This window comes from Gadus morhua, chromosome 13 (genome assembly GCF_902167405.1).
Source record: "Gadus morhua chromosome 13, gadMor3.0, whole genome shotgun sequence".
Taxonomy (NCBI): domain Eukaryota; kingdom Metazoa; phylum Chordata; class Actinopteri; order Gadiformes; family Gadidae; genus Gadus; species Gadus morhua.
In genome coordinates, this window is record NC_044060.1 from 18,256,235 (window position 1) to 18,276,553 (window position 20,319).

The 20,319-nt window shown below is 46.8% G+C and overlaps 1 protein-coding gene across 2 annotated transcripts in view; it reads left to right on the forward strand.

Moving 5' to 3' along the window:
- cdh4 (cadherin 4, type 1, R-cadherin (retinal)) overlaps positions 1-20,319 on the forward strand; it is a 203,263-nt gene that overhangs the window by 141,238 nt on the left and 41,706 nt on the right. For both annotated transcript variants that reach the window (XM_030374198.1, XM_030374199.1), the window contains exons 6-7: positions 9,710-9,865; positions 15,999-16,143. In XM_030374198.1, the coding sequence (XP_030230058.1) occupies positions 9,710-9,865; positions 15,999-16,143 (301 nt within the window). The remainder of the gene's footprint in view (positions 1-9,709; positions 9,866-15,998; positions 16,144-20,319) is intronic.

A 20,319-nucleotide genomic window follows, 5' to 3' on the forward strand; every position in this document is an offset into this window, starting at 1 on the left:
GGGGGGGGGGGGGGGGGGGGGGGGGGGGCGGAGGGGGGGCGCGGCGGTACCTTCCAACGGGCTCCTCGCAGGGCTAGACTAAATCGCCTGCTGAATATAGTAATTGGGTTTGTGAGTCACTGCTTAACTTCCATTAATATTTGTTCTCCCACTAATTGCCCCCTTTTCCCCTCGCCATCCCCATCCTGCTTTTAATTCCTTCATCTAGTTAATGGCGTGCGATGGCGGCAGCAGTTTGTGTGCTAGTGCGTGTACATTTTTGTCTGTGTGTGTTTGTGTGTGTGTGTGTGTGTGTGCGTTTGAGTGCACATTTGTGTAACGCATCAAAAAAAAAAAAATTGCCCACACACAAAATACTTAACTCAGTTTGACTTTATTTTTTCCATTTGAAAAACCAAGTGAGGCATCATCTAAACCGCCGGCATTTGTTAGTTATTTCCATTTTGTCATTTCGTTTTAGCTTTTTGAATGTAAACAGAGTGTCCAGCGGGGCGAAGTTTGCCATCAAACTGTGGCAGAGCTCCCTCAAAACCCCGGGTGAATCCGATGAGTTTGATACAAACACACACACTTGTTTGTCCAAAGAACTGATTCAGAGTCCCAAATCTTTGTTTAAAAAGCAGGGCTGACGGCTCCACCCGAAGGTTATCCGCGGGCTAGCTCTGGTGGCATACTAAACACTCACCTTGCTCTGACGCTGGCCATATCAGCTGGCTATCACCTTTTCTTCTCCAAATCGTTTTTTTCTTCCTGCACCCTCTTTATCTCCTTTGATGTAACGTAGCTATGTGGAATGTCTCTTTCTTTTGTGCATCGCATCAAAAAACTCCCGGCGTTAGAGACCGTGCAGCAGCCAAAAGGAAGGTCGTTCTTCTGTTTACACTGTAAAGAACGGGATATTAGTCTGTGTTTTTTTAAGTCAAATTTTCTTATGGAAAAATAAAGTGCCGCAGGGGCAGTTTAGGCGTTGAAAGGATTTTTTAATAAACTCACCGCGGGGAGGGATGAAGCACAATGCTGGTGTCAGAAACAGCACAAGGACAGCTAGCACACACGCGCCGGCAGACACGCGCATGCACGCACACACGTACGCACACATGCACACAGACTGCAGCCTCTTTAAAACCTGCGCATGCGAGCAACCCAAACAAATCCATAGCCCACCAGGAGGAAAAGAAGGTGATGAAATGTGTCAAATAGAAATAGTCAAGAAACAAAGTAAGCCCCAAATAACGAAACAAAGAAATCGGAACTATTGAAAAAATGATGGGGTAGATAAAAGGTATCATGCACTCCAGGGACAACAGTGACAGACAGAGAAACGGGGAAAAAGAACTGAAAAACATATTTCTTAGCCGCGGAAGAGTGGCTTGCTCATTTCCTATTCACTTTCTGATCCATAATGGAGGGGGCTGCCTCTGTGCCGGGCCCCAGTCGCAGGCTTCTTTATGGGGATCAGGGACGACTGTGCTCATCTGTGGCTCAGTCAGCTGCATTCACTGGAGATATTAAAGCTGAGCCCTCCACAGCTCTCTCCCATTCCCATCTCCTCGCTGACTATTTTTAACTATGTATATATATATATATATATGTAGAGATATGTCTATGCATTTCTATATCTATAAATGTGAACGCATAGAGATCTGTTTATATATAGTATGTCTGTTTGTGTGTGTTTGTGTATGTGTGTGTGTGTGTGTGTGTGTGTGTCTGCATACATGCGTATCTCAAACACGAGATCTGTCTCTATATCATTGTGCAGCAGTGCTTAACAGACAATTTTTTTCAATCACAATTGTTCCTTTGCGGCGGCCGCCCAGATTGTGTTTATTCCTCGTGTTTTTTTGCGGGTGACCTCGCAAGAAAGAAAAGGTTTGATGGCTTGCAGAACCTCGTGCAGTCCCGCAGCTCGTCTCTAATTGGAAATGTTGTTTTCATTTGGCCCCTCGTTCTCCCTGCCCCTCCCTCCCTCTCTGTCTTCTCTTTCATCCTCCCCCCCCTTCCCCCTCCTCCCTGCTCTCCTGCCATTTTGTACCCTGATGTTAGTTGTGCCTGGCTCTGGCCTACCGGTGAATTTGAATTCCTCAGAATTCGCCCCATCAGATGCAGGGCATGTCAGCTTTGAAGGCTCCACAAACACACACAACGCAGGGACGGATCAAAGCGGAACAAAACAGATCTTTTTTTTTTTTTATGCGTTTTTTTTTTAGCATTTGTTTTTTTTGTTCTTTTTCGCTTTGTCCCTGGAGTTCAACCAAAATAGACACTGGAGCCGAGCAGGTAGCGCGATGGCGTTGTGATCCAGGTATTGGGATGCAGCAAGGTCTCCATCGATGTAATGTGGCCGTGTGATCAGGCCCACAACCTCCACAGTTATTCCCTCCGCCGTAGAAGTACAAGTGCAAAGGTTTTCTCTTTGATGTGGAGATGTTAAGCAAGAAATGTTTTCTAAGAATTCTTAACCCTGATCATCTGGCATCGCTCAGTTGGGTCAAACATGACACTACTACCACTGCTTCTATGATTACCACCGCTTATGAGCCTCCTTAGACCATCCAGATATCATGTGTGCGTTCAGCAACAAACAGCTCGGTAGCATTTCATTTCCAAACATGGCCGAGGCCTTATGTTATTAAAGAAAACTCAAACCAGCCGGAGTGACCCTTGTGCCCTATTTGCTCTTGCGGATCCGGTTGGATGGAAGTCAAAAACATATTATAATCGCACAAAACCTTCCGTGTAGTTTTCTTTTCCTCTTTTTACATCGTTATTCAGTATTTCTCGGATGAATCGCTGCACTCACCATCGAGCCCAGCATTGTTGATACAGTGGACTGCTGTGCTTCTGCCTCATCATGACCTGAGACTCATTTCACTGAGGCTCACTCGCATTTGACATTTCTTTGAAAAAGCTTCCTACGGGATCGAGGCAGATATGAACTTGCGAGATTGGAACGATCTTCCTAGGCTAACTACTTATACTATCATGTGTAATACTACTACTACTATTACGACTACTACTTACGACGACTACTCCTAATACAACTCTAGAGATGTACTTTCTCATGCTTCATTTCAAACCCACCTTCACGTCAAAACCCACCTTCATAAAAGCATCTCAGTTAAATTAAAGTTGTTTGTTTCGCAACACAAATGAATATCGCTTATGCAAAATATTTTGTCATCCTGAAAAGGCAACAAACCTGAGCGAGCGTTTAGCTAAATGAAGTGAACAACAAACAGAAGCACACTTTTTTCAAGCAATATCATTTTTCAGATATATACTGTAAGGGGGACTCGATGTTAGAGCTTGGTAGTTATTACACATGATTACTTTATAGGAAACATATGTGCACGCAGGTGTTTGACCGGAGAGTAGAAAGTAAGAGCGCGATAGCGGGGGAGAAAGAGAGAGAGTTTGGAGCAAGAGAGAGGGGGGATTGGATCGAGGATACGATCCAGAAGGTATGAGGTTTATTTTTATTTTGTATTTCTGCCATATTGAGATTTGGTAATGTTGTCCTAACAGCTGTGAGATTTAACTTTGACAAAGACGCAATCACAATAATAGTCATAATCAAAACAACAAGTGTTGTTCAATTAACCATATGAATATATTACACTTATGCCCACTTAGAGCCTACAGCATCGCCTACAACAGGCCTGATTGTTGGACTGTCTCTTATTCTAATGTTTATCGACGCATGCCGATTAATGCAGTGCACCCATGCAATACAGCCCTCATTCGGTCTACCCATCCACAAAGGGTGTAGTGCAGGGACACACACACACACACACACACACACACACACACACACACACACACACACACACACCCAACCTCTACATACACACACACACACACACAACCCCAACCTCTACATACACACACACACACACACACACACACACACACACACACACACAACCCCAACCTCTACATACACACACACACACACACACACACACACACACACACACACACACACACACACACACACACACACATGCTAGGAATCACATTGGTTGTGTTTTCCATACACATAAACAGGTTTTTTGTACACGTGTAGTGATTTTTTATCCTGAATATAATCATTTGCAGGCAACAATCAATGTACCACTGCACTGCAATCTCCAGCCACATGCGTTACTGCGTTCACCGAAACAATTTCACACTTCAAAAACTCAATATCGTACCTGACAGTCTTTAAACGTTTAGGCTACGACAACAAGCATTGATTTAACACAAAATAACCCTGTTCCAGAAATATACATTTATTAATTAATTTATTCATTTATTTTATAATAATGTGAGGGAAAATGTGTTATGAGCAACAATGATCGACACACATAGACACTGAGCCATAACATGATACATTTAAGAAGAACCCTTTAGTAGCCTCCGGTCATCTTCTACAGATTAGCTTTACTCACATCCCATAATTAACCCCTCAAAGATATATAATGATAAGACCACAGGTGACTCTAAGCTGTTCAATGTGATCTCATCTTGGATGGATTCCTGGCCTTGAAGTATAAACCGTCCGCTCCTCTGCAGACCCCAGAGGCTGTTTGAAGTCAGCACTTGGGGGGCCTTTTTTTAAAAAAGTTTTCCAAATTGGGTTACACATTTTAATTTCGTTAATACCTTCACATTAACTTGTGCTTATCTGTAGTTTACAGCTTTGTTATGTATGACACATTGATTAAAAATGCAAAGTATGTTGTACAATTACCGGTACATTGTTCCATCACCAACGTTGAATCATTGCCCGGCGATTGACAGCTTGCTTTGGTTTTTGGCTGTTTCTGATGTGGAGGCCAAACCCTGACCCTCAACCCAGCGACAAACCCTTCACTTTTTCAAAAGCGATGTCCCGCCTCAACCTTCGGTTTAAAGCAGACCCCTCTGGGAAGATGTGTGAGAAACGCCACCTGACTAGCGTTTGATCGCGCCTTTAAAGGGTTTTGATGTGTCAGCATGGTGAGGTGTGTGTGGTCAGAATCTCCTCAACATTGCCACGTTGGATCACTCACACCGTGGATTAATCGTCCACTAATTGGCTAGCCTCAGATTGGTTTAGGGTTTCAAAATATTTTATTTAGCATTTATCCAAAGTGACGTTCAGTGAATTTTAGATGGTTGCCATTGACCAGCAGGAAGGGGATGGTGGCAGGGCAACTGCTCAAGGATGACTCCTGGTTAGGCTGCGGACATTGGGGATCAAACTCAGGACTATTCGGCTGGGAGTCAAACAACCCCAGCCACTACACTACCCTATTGCCCCAGGTTAGACCGAAACCCAAGCTTTAGCTTGGGAGGACAATGTGTACAATCCACAGAGTATCGTCATTGCAGGACATTAGCCTGTAGCCCAATGTGTCCCTTAGTGGGGACTGGTTTCACTGCTGTCTATTAATTGCATCCTGGTTGATCGCTTGTTGCTTTAAGGCTGAGTAAACATGATACTGCGACGGCATCAAACAATGACATAATATACGAAGAGGAAAAAAACCAACAACCTAACTTTCCAGGTTTTTTTATCATAATATTTTGTCACATTGGCGTCCAATGTACGATCGGCGTGGCGAGGCGAGACAGAGAAAGGACAAGCACAGGAGACAGATTGACAGCATCCCGAATGGGGGAGTGCTTCCCACGCCTCTGTAGACATCACACATGGTTATGCAGGGACGCTGTTCATCAAAGAAGTAAAAGAAAAACAGTTGAAGCAATTAAAGGAGATTTGAATAGTCGGGCCTGGTACGCTAATTAGTGCTTGTTTTGCAAAAAGAAAAAATGTATTCCTTTAAATAGCGCCATCCCCCCCCCTCCCCCCCCCCACACACACACACACACACACACCACTACACCCGCAGCACTCAAGATTTCTTATCTGATGCTCTCCATACCCTCTGCAGGGTCTCTGCCCTTATCGCCCTTATGTCTATCTATGTCTCTCTCTCCGTCTGTTTATGCTTCTCTCTCTCTCTCTCTCTCTCTCTCTCTCTCTCTCTCTCTCTCTCTCTCTCTCTCTCTCGCTGTCTTTCTATGTCTCTACCTCTCTTTCTGTCTGCCTACGTCTCTTTCTCTCTGTCCCTTGGGTCTGATCACTAGTCCTGTAGGAGTGCTGCAGTTGTCAGTAATCAGGGAAATCAGGCTGGAAGAGCTACAAATGGGTCACTTATCTGATACCGGCTCTGATGTGATGGAGAAAGACAGCCCTGTTAACCCCCCCCCTCTCTCACACATCAGCCTTCTACACTACTTTTACATTGAGAGAGAAAGAGAGAGAGAGAGCGAGCAGAAAAAGGGGGAGAGAGAGAGAGGGAGAGAGAGAGAGAGAGAGAGAGAGAGAGAGAGCGAGCAGAAAAAGGGGGGGGGGGGAGAGAGAGAGAGAGAGAGAGAGAGAGAGAGAGAGAGAGAGAGAGAGAGAGAGAGAGAGAGAGAGAGAGAGAGAGAGAGAGAGAGAGAGAGAGAGAGAGAGAGAGAGAGAGAGAGAGAGAGAGAGAGAGAGAGAGATGGCTTCCCAAACACTGTCATATTCCACATGAAGGTAGACACACACACACGGAAATGAGACAGAGACTCAGAGACCAGTGTTCATCATTACGGCGTCATGCCTCCCCCTCAGGGAGTCCCAGGATCAGGGAGGTGGCGGGGGGGAAAGTGGGCTTCTTCATTAATTCAATTTATCGATATCAAGACTCTTCATTAAGAGACCCTGTGGATGTGGCGTCTGGTCTCTGGGGGCCCCTGATGCGGCATTCAAAACGACATCTGCTGTCCTGTGGCATGTGAGAGGCCCCCTCTCCCCCCCCCCCCTCCCCCCCGAGCATCCTCCTGGGGCTTTCAGACCAATGTGTCAACTACACCCAGCGTTGCTTTTCAAGTTTTTCTCGGGGAAAGAAAATGTGTGTGTGTGTGTGTGTGTGTGTGTGTGTGTGCGTGCGTGCGTGTGTGTGGCATGCATGCGTCGATGTGGACATTTTTCATGTGTGTTTTTCTCACATGACGGCGTCCTGAATTATTGAACTGGACCGGCCCTTTTTATCAACGGTTTGGTGCACACACACACACACACACACACACACACACACACACACACACAGACACACAGACACACAGACACACAGACACACAGACACACACACACACACACACACACACACACACACGCACAAACAATGAGAGCTTCCATCCAGGCAGTTGCATTCCGCACCTAGGGAAATCTGTGTGTATTGTTTGGGTTTATGTCTTACATTTCTGATGCTGCTTCCAGGACCAGCTTTGCTGCCTTACCCATGGTCACGCTTCAGCTTTCATGTTGTTTTGCCACAGAAGGGGTGGCCGGTAGTTTTACCACCAGTATTTAAAGGACTCATAACATACTGGTCATTTGAATGGTTCTCTTTTAAGAGACCCCTATGTTAAAGCGAATACAGACATTGTACTGGACATTGGGGATCAAACCCAGAATCTTTGCACTTTAGTTACTACGTCATCCTCCCCATCGTAAGATAGTATTATTTTCCATTACAGCTTGTTATAACCATATTCTAATTGTGATAACTGCTGCCTGGGGTCAATAACAGGCCCTTGATCCTGATTGGGCGTTAGTTACTGATTAGCATGCTGTGCTTATTATAACCAGCGAGTTTTCATTGAAACACTCCTGAGCGCATTGATAATGCTAAGCCAATAGCTCTGAGACCTGCAGAGAACTGGCTGTTCCTGCTGCTAGACACCGTGTGTGCGGGGGTATTAGGACCCTGTAGGCAATTAAGAGAGAGGGTATCACGCTCAAACAGAGAAATGGTTTATGCAAAAAGCCACTGTCACCCTTCAACGGAAGAAGTGATTTCATTTTCACGCATGGTGCCCTCCATGATTCCACTCCTGCCCTACTCTGAGGCAAAATTGCATAGGAATGAGAAAGGAGAGAGAGATACTGGGGGAAAGAGTAAAACCTTCATTTTATATCGTGATCGTCCCTTTTTTGTCATGAAACCATGGTGATGATTCAATTCCAACCGGAACAGACGTCAGTCACACTGTGTGAGTTGCTGGTGGGCGGGGCCGGAGACTGGAGATGGTTAAGGGCTATTTGGCCCAGAAAGGATCAGAAAGTTCAAAGATCCAGAGTTTCCCCTGTAATGTGTGAAGAAAGCTATTTTCCACTGTTAAAGCCTGACATCACAAACCCATCCAAACCCATCTTTACCAGACCTTTAAGTCTAGTAAACGAAATAGACTTTGAGGAAAAGTTTCTAACCATCATTATTATAGTTTGGGCTATTTTGTCCCCACTTTTTAAGTACCATGGATGGACATCACTGTGGTGATAAAAATTGTCAGTGTTTTGTCGCAGGGACATTTTCTCGTTAACTGACAATGGCTTGGATTTTTGTTATCCTTCAAGGTGTGAAATCATGTAACCCAAGTCTAGGTTCACATTGCTCAAACCCAAATCCAAAGCCTAAGCCTTGTCTTTTCATTTCATTAGTAGTATGAAATTGTTACCATGTTTGTAAAAAAATGTCATACTAACAAAAAGAATGCAAATCTACCTGCTCAAGGGGGGGGGAAAACGTATCTCTACTCTATGGCAGTTAGAAAAATAACCGAATGAATATAAGGTGAATTATAAGGTTGGGTGTTTCAACTGTATTTGGATTTACAAACAGAGAATAGATTAGTTTAAGTGTCCCTGCAGAGCCAGATGATTTATTACAAGGTCTAATCAAAGCCAGCTGCCCCGGCAGGCTGAACAAGCTCTGGGAAATACTGCAGTAATTAAAAGCACTGCAACTACATGCTTTATTATATGGTCAATTGCAAATATAAAAAAATAAATGTGTGCCACAGGAGGAAATGCATAACACAATGTTGTTGTTTTGTACAGACAAGGAAATAATGATAAAGTCACAATGAAATGTTGGGGGGAAGAAAGGTTGTACAACAGCAGCAATATATCAACTGCATTATAATGGACACAGCGATTTGAAGGGAAACAGGAGTACAATAAAACTATTGACTGTGTTTTCTCAGCCAACGCTAACTGAGAAAGGACCACAGATCAATACTGTATCAGCCATGCCGTTAAATGTCAGAACCACATTCTGTTACAGTAACAAAGACCCCTGCGGTGTACTACACATAGGTCAGATTAAAGCACTCACTAGCAAACACATTTTTCAACTACCAACCTCAGGCCAAACTTTATAAGTGATGGTTACAGAAAATCTTGGCAGACCCAGAGAGAGAGTTGGGCAGTAGGGTTAATATATTCCACTGGAAGAGCATTGACATTCATATGAAAACATACAATCAGTTGTACCGCCCACGTTTATTCCTGGAACTTTTCAACTTCTTTCTTCTTCTTCTATATTTAACCAATATCATAACTTAATCAAAGGGATAGCGGCAAAACAACGATTTCCACGATTGCCACGATACTGTGTGTGTGTGTGTGTGTGTGTGTGTGTGTGTGTGTGTGTGTGTGTGTGTGTGTGTGTGTGTGTGTGTGTGTGTGTGTGTGTGCATGTTCGCGGCTGTGTGTGTTTGCATGCATGTGTGTGTGTTAGCGTGCGTGTGTGTGTTTGTGTTGGTGTGTGTGTGTGTTTGCGTGCATTTCTGTGTGTTCTCGTGGGCCTCTGTGTTGGTGTCTTGGTCCAGTGGCTAAAGCCTGTTGTCTGGTGTTCCTCAGATCCGCTCGGACCAGGACGTGACGGTGGGGATTCGCTACAGCATCACCGGGGCCGGGGCCGACCAGCCTCCCAGCGACATCTACAGCATAGACCCCGTCAATGGGAAGATGTTCGTCACCAAACCCCTGGACCGGGAGGAGAGGGCCTCCTACCATGTAAGCACCTGTCTGTCTGTCTGTCTGTCCGTCCGTCCGTCCGTCCGTCCGTCCGTCCGTCCGTCCGTCCGTCCGTCCGCGTACTTCGGGTAGTCCTTTAAATGGTGAATGAACTGCATTTATATAGAACTTTATCCAAAACAATATCGCCTGACTAACATTCACCAAATCATGCACATCTTCACACACCGACAGCGGTGTCAGCCATGCAAGGCGATAGCCAGCTCGTCGGGAGCAGTCAGGGTAATGTGCCTTGCTCAGGGACACTCGACACGAACTAGCAACCTCGCAGTTACCAGTCAACCCGCTCTACCTCCTGAGCTACTGCCGCCTGCTTGTGCTTGTCTGTTGGCTCCTCATTAAATGTTTGATGCCAAGTTGCCCGTCTCTGTTTTATTATTATTATCTCTCAAAAATAATTGTATTCCTCCGCTCTCCTTCTAGCAGTCTGTCCATCTGTCGTTTCTGTCAGTTTACAAGTCTGAGTTTCAGACGTCTGTCTGTCTGCCTATCTGTCTGTCTGTCTGTCTGTCTGTCCTCCTTTCTGATTGACTGTCTGTTTGTCTCACTCTGTCTGTCCAGTGTCCATCCATCTGTCACTTAGTCTACCCCTTCTGTCTGTCTGTCTGTCTGTCTGTCTGTCTGTCTGTCTGTCTGTCTGTCTGTCTGTCCATCAGTCCACCTGTATGCCTATCACACAACCTGAATTTACTGTCTATCCATCAGTCTACCTGTATGTCTGTCAGACTACCTGACTGTCAGTCAGTTGACCATTCTGTCGGTCAGTCTTCCTTTCTGTGTGTCTGTCCATCAGTCTACCTGTCTGTCTCTCAGACTTCCTTTTGTCAGTCAGTTTACCTTTCTGCTGGTCAGTCTGTCTGTCTGTATGTATGTATGTTTGTCAATCCATCTGTCAGTCAGTGTGCCTGTCTGTCTTCCCAGTGCGTCCTCATCGAAACGTTACCCCTTCATTATTATCCCCCTCCCCACCTATCTTCGCCGTGCACCTGTCTGCATGTGAGCGTGTGTGTCCTTCCAAATAAATCCCATAAGTCTGAGTACATTCTGCTCAGGCACACGTCTCCCTTCAAAGCCCAACCGGCTCCCCGAGAGAGAGAGAGAGAGAGAGAGTGACAGAGAGACAGAGATAGAGACAGAGAGAGAGAGAGAGTGACACAGAGAGAGAGTGACAGAGAGAGAGACATAGAGAGGGGGATGAAGAGAAAGAGAGAGAGGAAGAGAAAGTGCCAGAGAGCTTAATAGAGAGGGAATGGAAGATGAAGAGAGAGAGAGAGAAGGAGATATCGAGAGAAAAAAGAGAGAGATTGCCTTGACGAAGCGCAGATTTTTCACTGCCACTCCATCTGTCAATTAGATGGAGGTTTACCTGCAAAAAGCCACACAGGATGTAGAGGGTGGAAATGAAAAGAAGAGAAGGAGGGGAATAAAACACTCAGAGAAGAAGAGAGACAGCAGAGTCGGAAAATGTTGAAAGTACTCAGAACTAATGGGAAGAGGCGTTTCATGTCTGTGTGTTTGTCTGTGTGTGTGTACATTCATGTGGAGTATGATAGCATGTGGGCAGCCATTGGTCTTTGTCTATCTCTCTTTCTCTGTGTCTCCCCCGGTCCCTCTTTTCTGCTTTCTCTCCTTCTCTCATTGCTGTTCTCTCTTAAATTCTCTCTCTCTCTCTCTCTCTCTCTCTCTCTCTCTCTCTCTCTCTCTCTTTCTCCCACACCACTCCATCCCTCTCCCTTTCTCTCTCTCCCCCTCCCTCCCTGTCTCTCAGTACTCCTATGCCTGCAGCTAGCTTGCGCTACATTTTGATAGCGCTAACTTCAGTGCCCACCCCTGTGAACCGCGCAGCTGGCCAGTGTAAAGGGCAGGCTTGGAGCGCTGCCCTAGTTATCCCCGCATCCCTGCCCACCAACACAGACCTTCAACCACCAAACCAGCCAGAGCAGCCCCCACAGCCAGCCAGCCAGCCCTCCCGGCAGCTCAGCTAATCACAGCCAGGGTTGGGTTCACCACCGCTGGGACGGGGGGGATACGGCAGCCCGTGGGCTAGCAGCAGTGAATTACACATGCAAATCACACAGGACCTCTCCTAGCGAACGGCAGCTTCAATTTGATGCGCGTTCAGTTGTGTTGCACGCTTTTAGTTAAGTGTGCAAGAAGAGGATTCACGTCTCCGCCGACCGAGGCTCGGGCCGTAGCCAGCGGCTTATCGTCCCGATGCATCGGCGCCCCGTCCCTGCTCAGCTCATAGGAAAGCTAAATCGTACCTCTTAGAAACCTCTTAGATACGCTCTGCCCTGGCTCGTGGCAGCACTGCAGCGAGCACACCGGTAAACCGCACCGAAGACACACACACACACACACACATGCGGTAGAACGCATCCACAAAGAGTTCCGGTCGGTCGTTTAAGTGACACGTTTCTATATGCGGGTGCTTTGGTCGAATTAGATAAACGAGGTGGCTCTTAAAGTGTTCTTGAAGACCATCGTTCATCTCTGTTTCATCTGTCCTGCTGAGTTCCTGCCTGTGTGTCTGTATTTGGTGTTTCTAGTTTGTGTGCGTGCGTGTGTGCGTGTGTGTGTGTGTGTGTGTCTTCGTCTGTGTATGTGTCTGAACGCATGCTGTGTGTGGGAGCCCCGTGCCTCAGCACTTCTTATTGTTGTTCATCTGTAATGATACTTTAAAGAGTGGCGCTCCACACCTACACAGCGGTACCTCTCAGAGAGCGGGGCCTTCGGGGGGCGGCTGGAGCCGGCAGGTTATCTGTCCGCTGAGGAGAAGAAGCTCAGGTCTCCGGTAAACACTTCCCGTTCGACACAAAGCTGTTACTGAAGCAACCCGAGACACAGAGAGCAGAGGAGCCCCGCTCGTCCTGCTCGTGACACGTTGTGTAATTTACCTCAGGGGAACCCTTGGCGCAAGGCGGCGCGGGGGAAATCAGACTGTTGTTTTATACTTTTTGCTTTTAGGTTGACGGAAGGTTGCAAGCACTTTGTGGCTCTTGTGGGCAAAAGTTTGCTTGTTAGTTGCAGGCTCAACTGGAGAAGAGAGGCGAGGCTGAAGGTTTTTGACAGACTATCTTCGAGTGGGAGGAAGAGCCATAGCAGGAGAGAAAGTGCCATAGAGAGAGAGAGAGAGAGAGAGAGAGAGAGAGAGATGTGAGATAGGGCAGATTGTGTCAGACTTTTATCTGACACTTTTGTTAATGTTTGTTAATTTGTTTGTGTTGGTGAGCAAGTGGGTTTTGCGCATGGCTCTGGTGTAACTACAGATAGAAACGGGGATGGGTATGACTTGGCCTGTGGTCCCTATTCATTAGCCTGGCCTGGTCGAACATGCTAAGCCTCAAACCTGGTTTAACTAACCACGCTTACCACAGCATGCACTCACACGCACACACACATACACAAACAAACACACACACAGACGAAAATACAAACAGGTAATTCTGATGCAGGGTTGCAATCACCAAAATCTGTGTTGACTCGTCCCTCCAAATCTCCCCCCCATTGCCAAATCCACAGCTGAGGAAACAGATTTGGAGCGGGCTTCAATGTGTTCCTCTCCCTGCATGCCTGTTTGCTCTGCGCCAGCCTATGAGCAGCCAGCATCTTGAGGATCATTAAGTTACTTAAAGTGAGCTGTTCTGATCAACAGCGTGTTTGCTTCTAGCTTCCTCTCCTTGTTTGCCTGTCGCATTTCTCATTATGTGTAAACTAAACATGTATCTAAGTCTTTGTTGACAAGTTTTTCATGTGCCCTCAAAGCGAGCGTGTCTTGGCCTGTCTTGGCAAAAAGGAAAAGTCTGCAAAAGTTACTGCGGAGGCCCTTGGACGCCTTGCAACCCAGCTCTCTGTGTAGCTGTTTTCTAATGAATTCGCCAGCACGATGAATGAAGTGGCACATAGACTCTGTCCAAGACAATGGTCCCCGGCGCCCAAAAGATCTGGTCACCTCGTACGTGATCGCCAGCCGGCGAGGAAGAGACACAGAAAAAGGAGAGAGAGAATGAGAGAGAGAGAGAGAGAGAGAGAGAGAGAGAGAGAGAGAGAGAGAGAGAGAGAGAGAGAGAGAGAGAGAGAGAGAGAGAGAGAGAGAGAGAGAGAGAGAGAGAGAGAGAGAGAGAGAGAGAGAGAGAGAGAGAGAGAGAGAGAGATTCCTCACCCTCCTGACTCACTCTCTGTGGTTGCTGCCGCCTTGTAAACCAAGCTGTGAGTCATTAGTCAACAGCGTATTCACCGGGACCGGGAGCTCTCTGAACAGGCAAACTGCCGCCCAGCGTGACGCCGCGGGTGGGTGGGTTGTGTGGCTTGAGTCGCGGGGCCTTTTTGGGTTTTTCGAGAGATATCATTAGCATGGCTCAGCGGGTGGGGGGGAGGGGGGAGGGGGGAGGGGTCCTCTTCTCTACAGAGCCATAGCTGGATTTGTTATGCATCCGAGTTGTAGAGGGTGATGGCTTTTGTCACTCTTTGCCCATTAAAGATCCCCCCCCCCCCGACCACTGCCGCAGTCCCTGCTTCCCATGTACAAATACACACACAGACACACACACACACACACACACACATGGGCACATACACACCGCACACGCACACAATTCAACTCCATAGGGCCTTTGGGGGCCCTATGAATTGTGCTCTCATTTACATCGTCTCCTCCTCCTTCCTTTCTTCTTGGCCCTCCTGTTCTCCTCCTCCTCCTCCTCCTCCTCCTCCCCCATCGTCTCACACATTCATTTGTTGGCCCTGTCTGCACACGCATACACACGCACACACACAGACAAACAGACACTGTTGTCTCGCTGTTGTTTCACACATGACGTGTACCTTCCAAGAATGCCTCATCACCGACAGAGAGAACCCAAACAAATGTCTGGCTATCTTCCCTAGCAACTAGAGAGACAAACTTTTCCACAGCAACAGGACTCCTGCTAATCCTGCCTGCGAGGCGGGTACCTTTTCTGGTGCTTCTCCCACCCCCCCTCCCCCCTCTCCCCCTCCCCCCCAAGCCCTCATGCTCACCTCTCAAGAAGTGTAGTTTTACTCCAACTAAACACTTTGCAACTTTTGATCCCCCCCCCCCCCCCCCCCTTTTCAACCCATGGTTCTCAGCGTTGGCGGTGGCCCTGGTTCAAGGTGCTAACAGGATGCGTGTGCCTCCGCCGCCCTGAGCGTGTGCGAGGGGGAGACGCAGCGTTTGCCAATCACACGCGGTCGCCAATTAACAGTTCGGCGAGGCTGAGCTGTAATCGAGCTCTTCCCGTTCGGCGGCGGCACGTACAGAACCTGCCATCCCCTCGTTTTCAATTAAGACGCCCGGATGGTGTTCTCGCCTCCCGAGCCGGAGTTGTTTCTCTCTGCGTGGAGCCGTCTCGAGGAGGGATGTTAATGTCGTTCTGTCTGAGCCCCCCTGAACCAGACGTGGTTGTCAGTACAGGAGTATGTCGCCCCTTGTTTTTCATAGAGCTCTGCATTTCCTCTGAAAAAGCAGCACGGTGTGTGTGCCTGTTCTTCTTCCAAATGTCACTTAATTAGTGTTTCCCAAAGTGGGATGCGCAGGAGGGGCCCAGGGTGACGGGATAGAAGGGGGGATTGCTGTATTATCGCGAGGGGGAAAAGCTAAATCGAGGACAGAATATCAAAGATTTATCAAACACAGGCTCAACGAACACTTAGAAATGAGAGCTGGGATCCAACACATGAACAAATGACTGCCTGCAGCCCTGCACTTGCAACCCTATGCAAGATGCAACCTTATTATGGCCGTGCGTGAACACTGCAAGACTGGCGTGAACCAACATTGAATTATAATCCTTGCCCTGGCTCATAGCTCAACTGCTCTAAATACCCTGGGCGTGCGTGGCGTGCAATGCGCCACACACGCATGGCGCAGTCCGGCAAGTATCATTGATCCTTTTTGAGCCGGGAACAGGCTGCTGACCGCCCCTAGGTCTGTGGGGGGCATGAGTTATTCTAACCAAATTTGGGAGGGCTGGCTATGTCATCAGGTCTTTTAGGGATGAATCCATCTAATTCTATAATGTTATTGTCTATGTATGAGTCTGGGGTTTGAACGCGCATTGACAGTATGTTTATGTTCCTTGTTGTTCTGCAGCTTCGAGCGCACGCGGTGGACATGAACGGGAACCAGGTGGAGAACCCTATAGACCTCTACATCTACGTCATCGACATGAACGACAACAGGCCCGAGTTCCAGAACCAGGTCTACAACGGCTCCGTGGACGAGGGATCAAAACCAGGTCAGGGGTCGTGGCCTTCATACACAGTGATCCTAAAGAATTGTGGACTTGGCTCCATCGATTATCGATTCGTAGTGTTGACCCGATGGCTGGTGGAAAGCTTGCAGAGTCTGGCTGCAAAATTGTCTGATGCTGCTGATGCATAATGCCGGTCTGAGCTGCATGTGTATGTTTACAGTATTCTTTCCATTGAGTAGCTTACTAAGGATAATAATAAAAATACATTTTATTTTTGGCGCCTTTCAAGTCAACCAAGGTCACAATAACATAGAGTAAAAAAAAAATAAATAACAACAACAATAAGGATAAAGAATAAAGTCTAGGTCACAGTGACCAGTCAGAGTGAGTATGCCAGTTTGAACAGGTGGGTTTTGAGTTTGGATTTGAATGTTGTGATGGAATCTGACTTATGTGTTGGGGGAGAGAGTTCCATAGTCTGGGTGCCGAGGATTAGAGGAGCTTGGTTATGAAAGGGTACAGAAAAGATGGCTACCTGTATTGTCATCCTAACACACAAGACAAAGCGCCTTATCTCATTTGGTTTAATGATATAAAATTCATGAAATAATTAAATGATTCACGTATCCCCTTTAAATGTGAATACCTTCGTTGTCTACGGCCGTTTGTGATGTCTATTTTAGCTGGCCGACCAGAGGTTATGGGGTATATACTACATCCATAAGGCTCGCTCTGGGCAGATGGCAGCTAACAGCAGTGCAATCCTATCAACTGCATACAAATTGTTGTCGCTTTTTTTCCACCAGTACCTTTGATCCCTTTTAGTAAAAACACGGCCACTATAAAGGTTAATTAATGGTTCTGTGAAAAAAAAAAAGAGGCTGCGCCGCACTTTGGGATCCTGAGGGATTCTTAGGTGCCGGGGGGCTCAGTTCAAGAAGTTCAGTACTTTCCTAATGAGAAGAAGTTCTGTGTTTATTTGTTGGGGTTATCGGTGAGGTGGTGGGTCAGGGGGAGGGGATCCTGTCACATCAGCGGACACCTCAGACAGGGGGGTGGGGGGGTGGGGGGATAGGCACTCTGCGGAGATGAGCAGCCTGTGGTCAGTCCAGAGTCACGGACGAGCGGCGAATGCTCAAGTAGCTCTGGTGTCTGGGTCTGGATGAACCGTTGCACCCCAAGGAGTTGTCTTCATCTTCATACCGCTCAGAAGATGCGCCACGGCCACGGCTGACTACAATCCCTGTAGAGTTCGTAAACAACACAGGAAGCAAAGTGTGTGTGTCTGGCCTGCGTGCGTGTGTGTGCTGTTGAGCAACAAAGCGGGGAACACCACGAAAGTCGGCACAGTCCGACTGTGTGTCTGCGTTCACGTGTGCGTGTGCATACGTCTGTATGTGTTTCCGTGTATGTAGTCAAGTGTGTGTGAAAGCTGGAGAGCAGTACGACAACTTCTGTAGTACTACTAATACATCCCGCCTCCTAATGATTCAAATCAGAGATCACACTCTCAGTGGGGATGTGTAATGTATAAATCCATATAGAAGCGACCAATTAATACAAATCTTTGGATCTTTAATTAAAACCAGTTAATGAAGGATGCTTGTTATCACCACATTATAAGAATCATTGCAACTACGATGAGTTTCCCGATTGAAAATAACACATCACTAGCAACTGGTGTTAAAAACCCTTATTATATTTAGTACCCAGCACTATCTAACCGCTATATTTCCTTAATTGGCTATTTCACTGAACAAGAGTGGATGTAAACTCTCCGGGATTCATCTCTTGTTACTTTAACAAGGAATTTGTTCTTGAAATACCAGACAGCGTTTGTGCTGGTGTAAGGATGTGAGGGGACGAGACGAGGTATTGCTGTATCATATTGTGTATCTGGGAGGCCTAGATATCAAAGTGGGTCTCTGAAGCATTACAAGGATCGTGTTGCTGTGTTCCCGCTGCGGGGAAGCCACCAGGGACAGAGGAGACCCAGGGTGAACCCGCACCTTATCACCAGAGCCAGATGCAGCGGTGCCCTGTGATCGGATCAGTCAGCCAGCCAGCCATGTGCCGTTGTCACGCACACACACACGCACACACACACACACACACACACACACACACACACACACACACACACACACACACACACACACACACACACAGACACACAAGACACACACACACACACACACACACACACACACACACACACAGACACAGACACACACACATCACACCACACATACACACATACTGCAACCACACACATACACACACACACGCACACACACACACACACACACACACACACACACACTCTCACATTAACACACATACTGCAAACAAACACACACAGGCAAAATCACATGCAGATGCAAAACCCTCACACACATTAACACACACTGCAAACACACGCACATATACATACACACAAACACACAGACATACACACAGAAACACATGCAAACAAACATAAAGATACACACGCATGCACACACACACGCAAACCTATATTGCAATCACAAACATTCAAACCCATAAACACGTGCACATAAACATGCACACGTGCACACACGCAGACACACACGCACCCATAGACTGGAACTAATTTGAATATGTTAGTATCTGTTCCTGCTGCGGTGTTATTTTAGTTTATCCTTGATACAAACTAGTGCCCCTTGTCTGAGTGAACACTATTCACCATTTCATTCCAATTTTGACAAATATCTTGAAACACGATTGCCTCTTTTGGTAAGAATCACAAAATATCAAACGTCAGAATGTAATTTAATCAAATGCCATAAAATAATAAAGCCAACCAAAAGTCCAAAACGTAAGTCCATAATTTCAAAGAAACCTTTAGCTATACATATAAAATCTGAGTCTAATTCTACATTTAACTTCCCTATCTTGAACTTCAGTATCACGTGTGGTACACTTGATCTTATAGCTTGCATTCTTGGCTTACTGTTCCTGCGGTGTGGGATGAATGAGACGCTAGCTAGCTAGCTGCTGTGTGAAGCGTGCAGCAGTGGGTTGCTCTCAGGAGGCACCTAGCGTCACGGCGGCGTGACATCCTGGCACACTAACTGTCTGGCAATGCACTCACAACATCTGCTCTGTAATTTCCAGGCAAAGCACCCTTTTCCTTCTCTCTCTCTCTCTCTCTCTCTCTCTCTCTCTCTCTCTCTCTCTCTCTCTATCTTTTTTACTGGCATATGGTAAATCAGGAAACTTTTCTCTTTATGAACCTGCTCCTTCTTCGTCCCTCCTCAATCTAACCCAAGCCTGTGTGAGAAAGCCAAGTTCCAGAGAGACGGGAGAGACGGATCAAAAGCAAGGCTGCTGAGTAGCTGCTCTCAGGCACCATTTGTCCTGCTGAGGACCTGTGGGGGGCTGATGGTGGATTAGGAATGGGGGGGGGGGGGGGGGGGGGGGGGGGGCGCCTCTCTCTCTCTGTGGCTCGTTCCCTCTCCATCCTTTCTTTGTTTGTTTCTTTCTTACTTACCTTCATTATTGTAGCCATCGGTTCGTTAATTCTTCTTCATTAATTAAAAAAAAAAAAACAATAATAATTTGTTGTCATTGTTTCATCAACTCTAGCTCTCTCATTCTTCCATTTTCTTTGTTTGTTTGTCCAGTCGTTGGTTCTTTCTCTCTCTCTCTTTTATTTTTCTCTCAATTTTGGAGGGATTGGGGGGACAGTTACCTCCGTCTGGCCTGTGGGCTCATTAGGGACCCAGCACGGGAGGCGAGGTGGTCACAGGGTGGAGGTGAGGTGGGGAGAAGTCCATCGTTGTTTCAATCTGTTTAATCGACCTAGACTGTGTGTGTGTGTGTGTGTGTGTGTGTGTGTGTGTGTGTGTGTGTGTGTGTGTGTGTGTGTGTGTGTGTGTGTGTGTGTGTGTGTGTGCTTGTTCATTAAAGTGTCTGTTTTTTGGGTTATCCTGTGTATCCCTTTGTTCCTCACCAAGAGTCGGGTGTTGCCATGGTAATGGCATTTCTTTCTGGAACTTTTGCACCAAACTGATTGTGTCAGGTAGCCAGGCATTTTTTGACTGTGCTTAGCTAAACGGCAACTATAGCGCCCTGTGAGTAATCAACAATAACCCATCATTTTGAACTGTTGAATAAAGTACCCGAATGTAATTATAAAGGTCTGTAAGAACAAAGGCCCATAGAAAAGGAATGGACTTTTTGTCTTGGACTGCA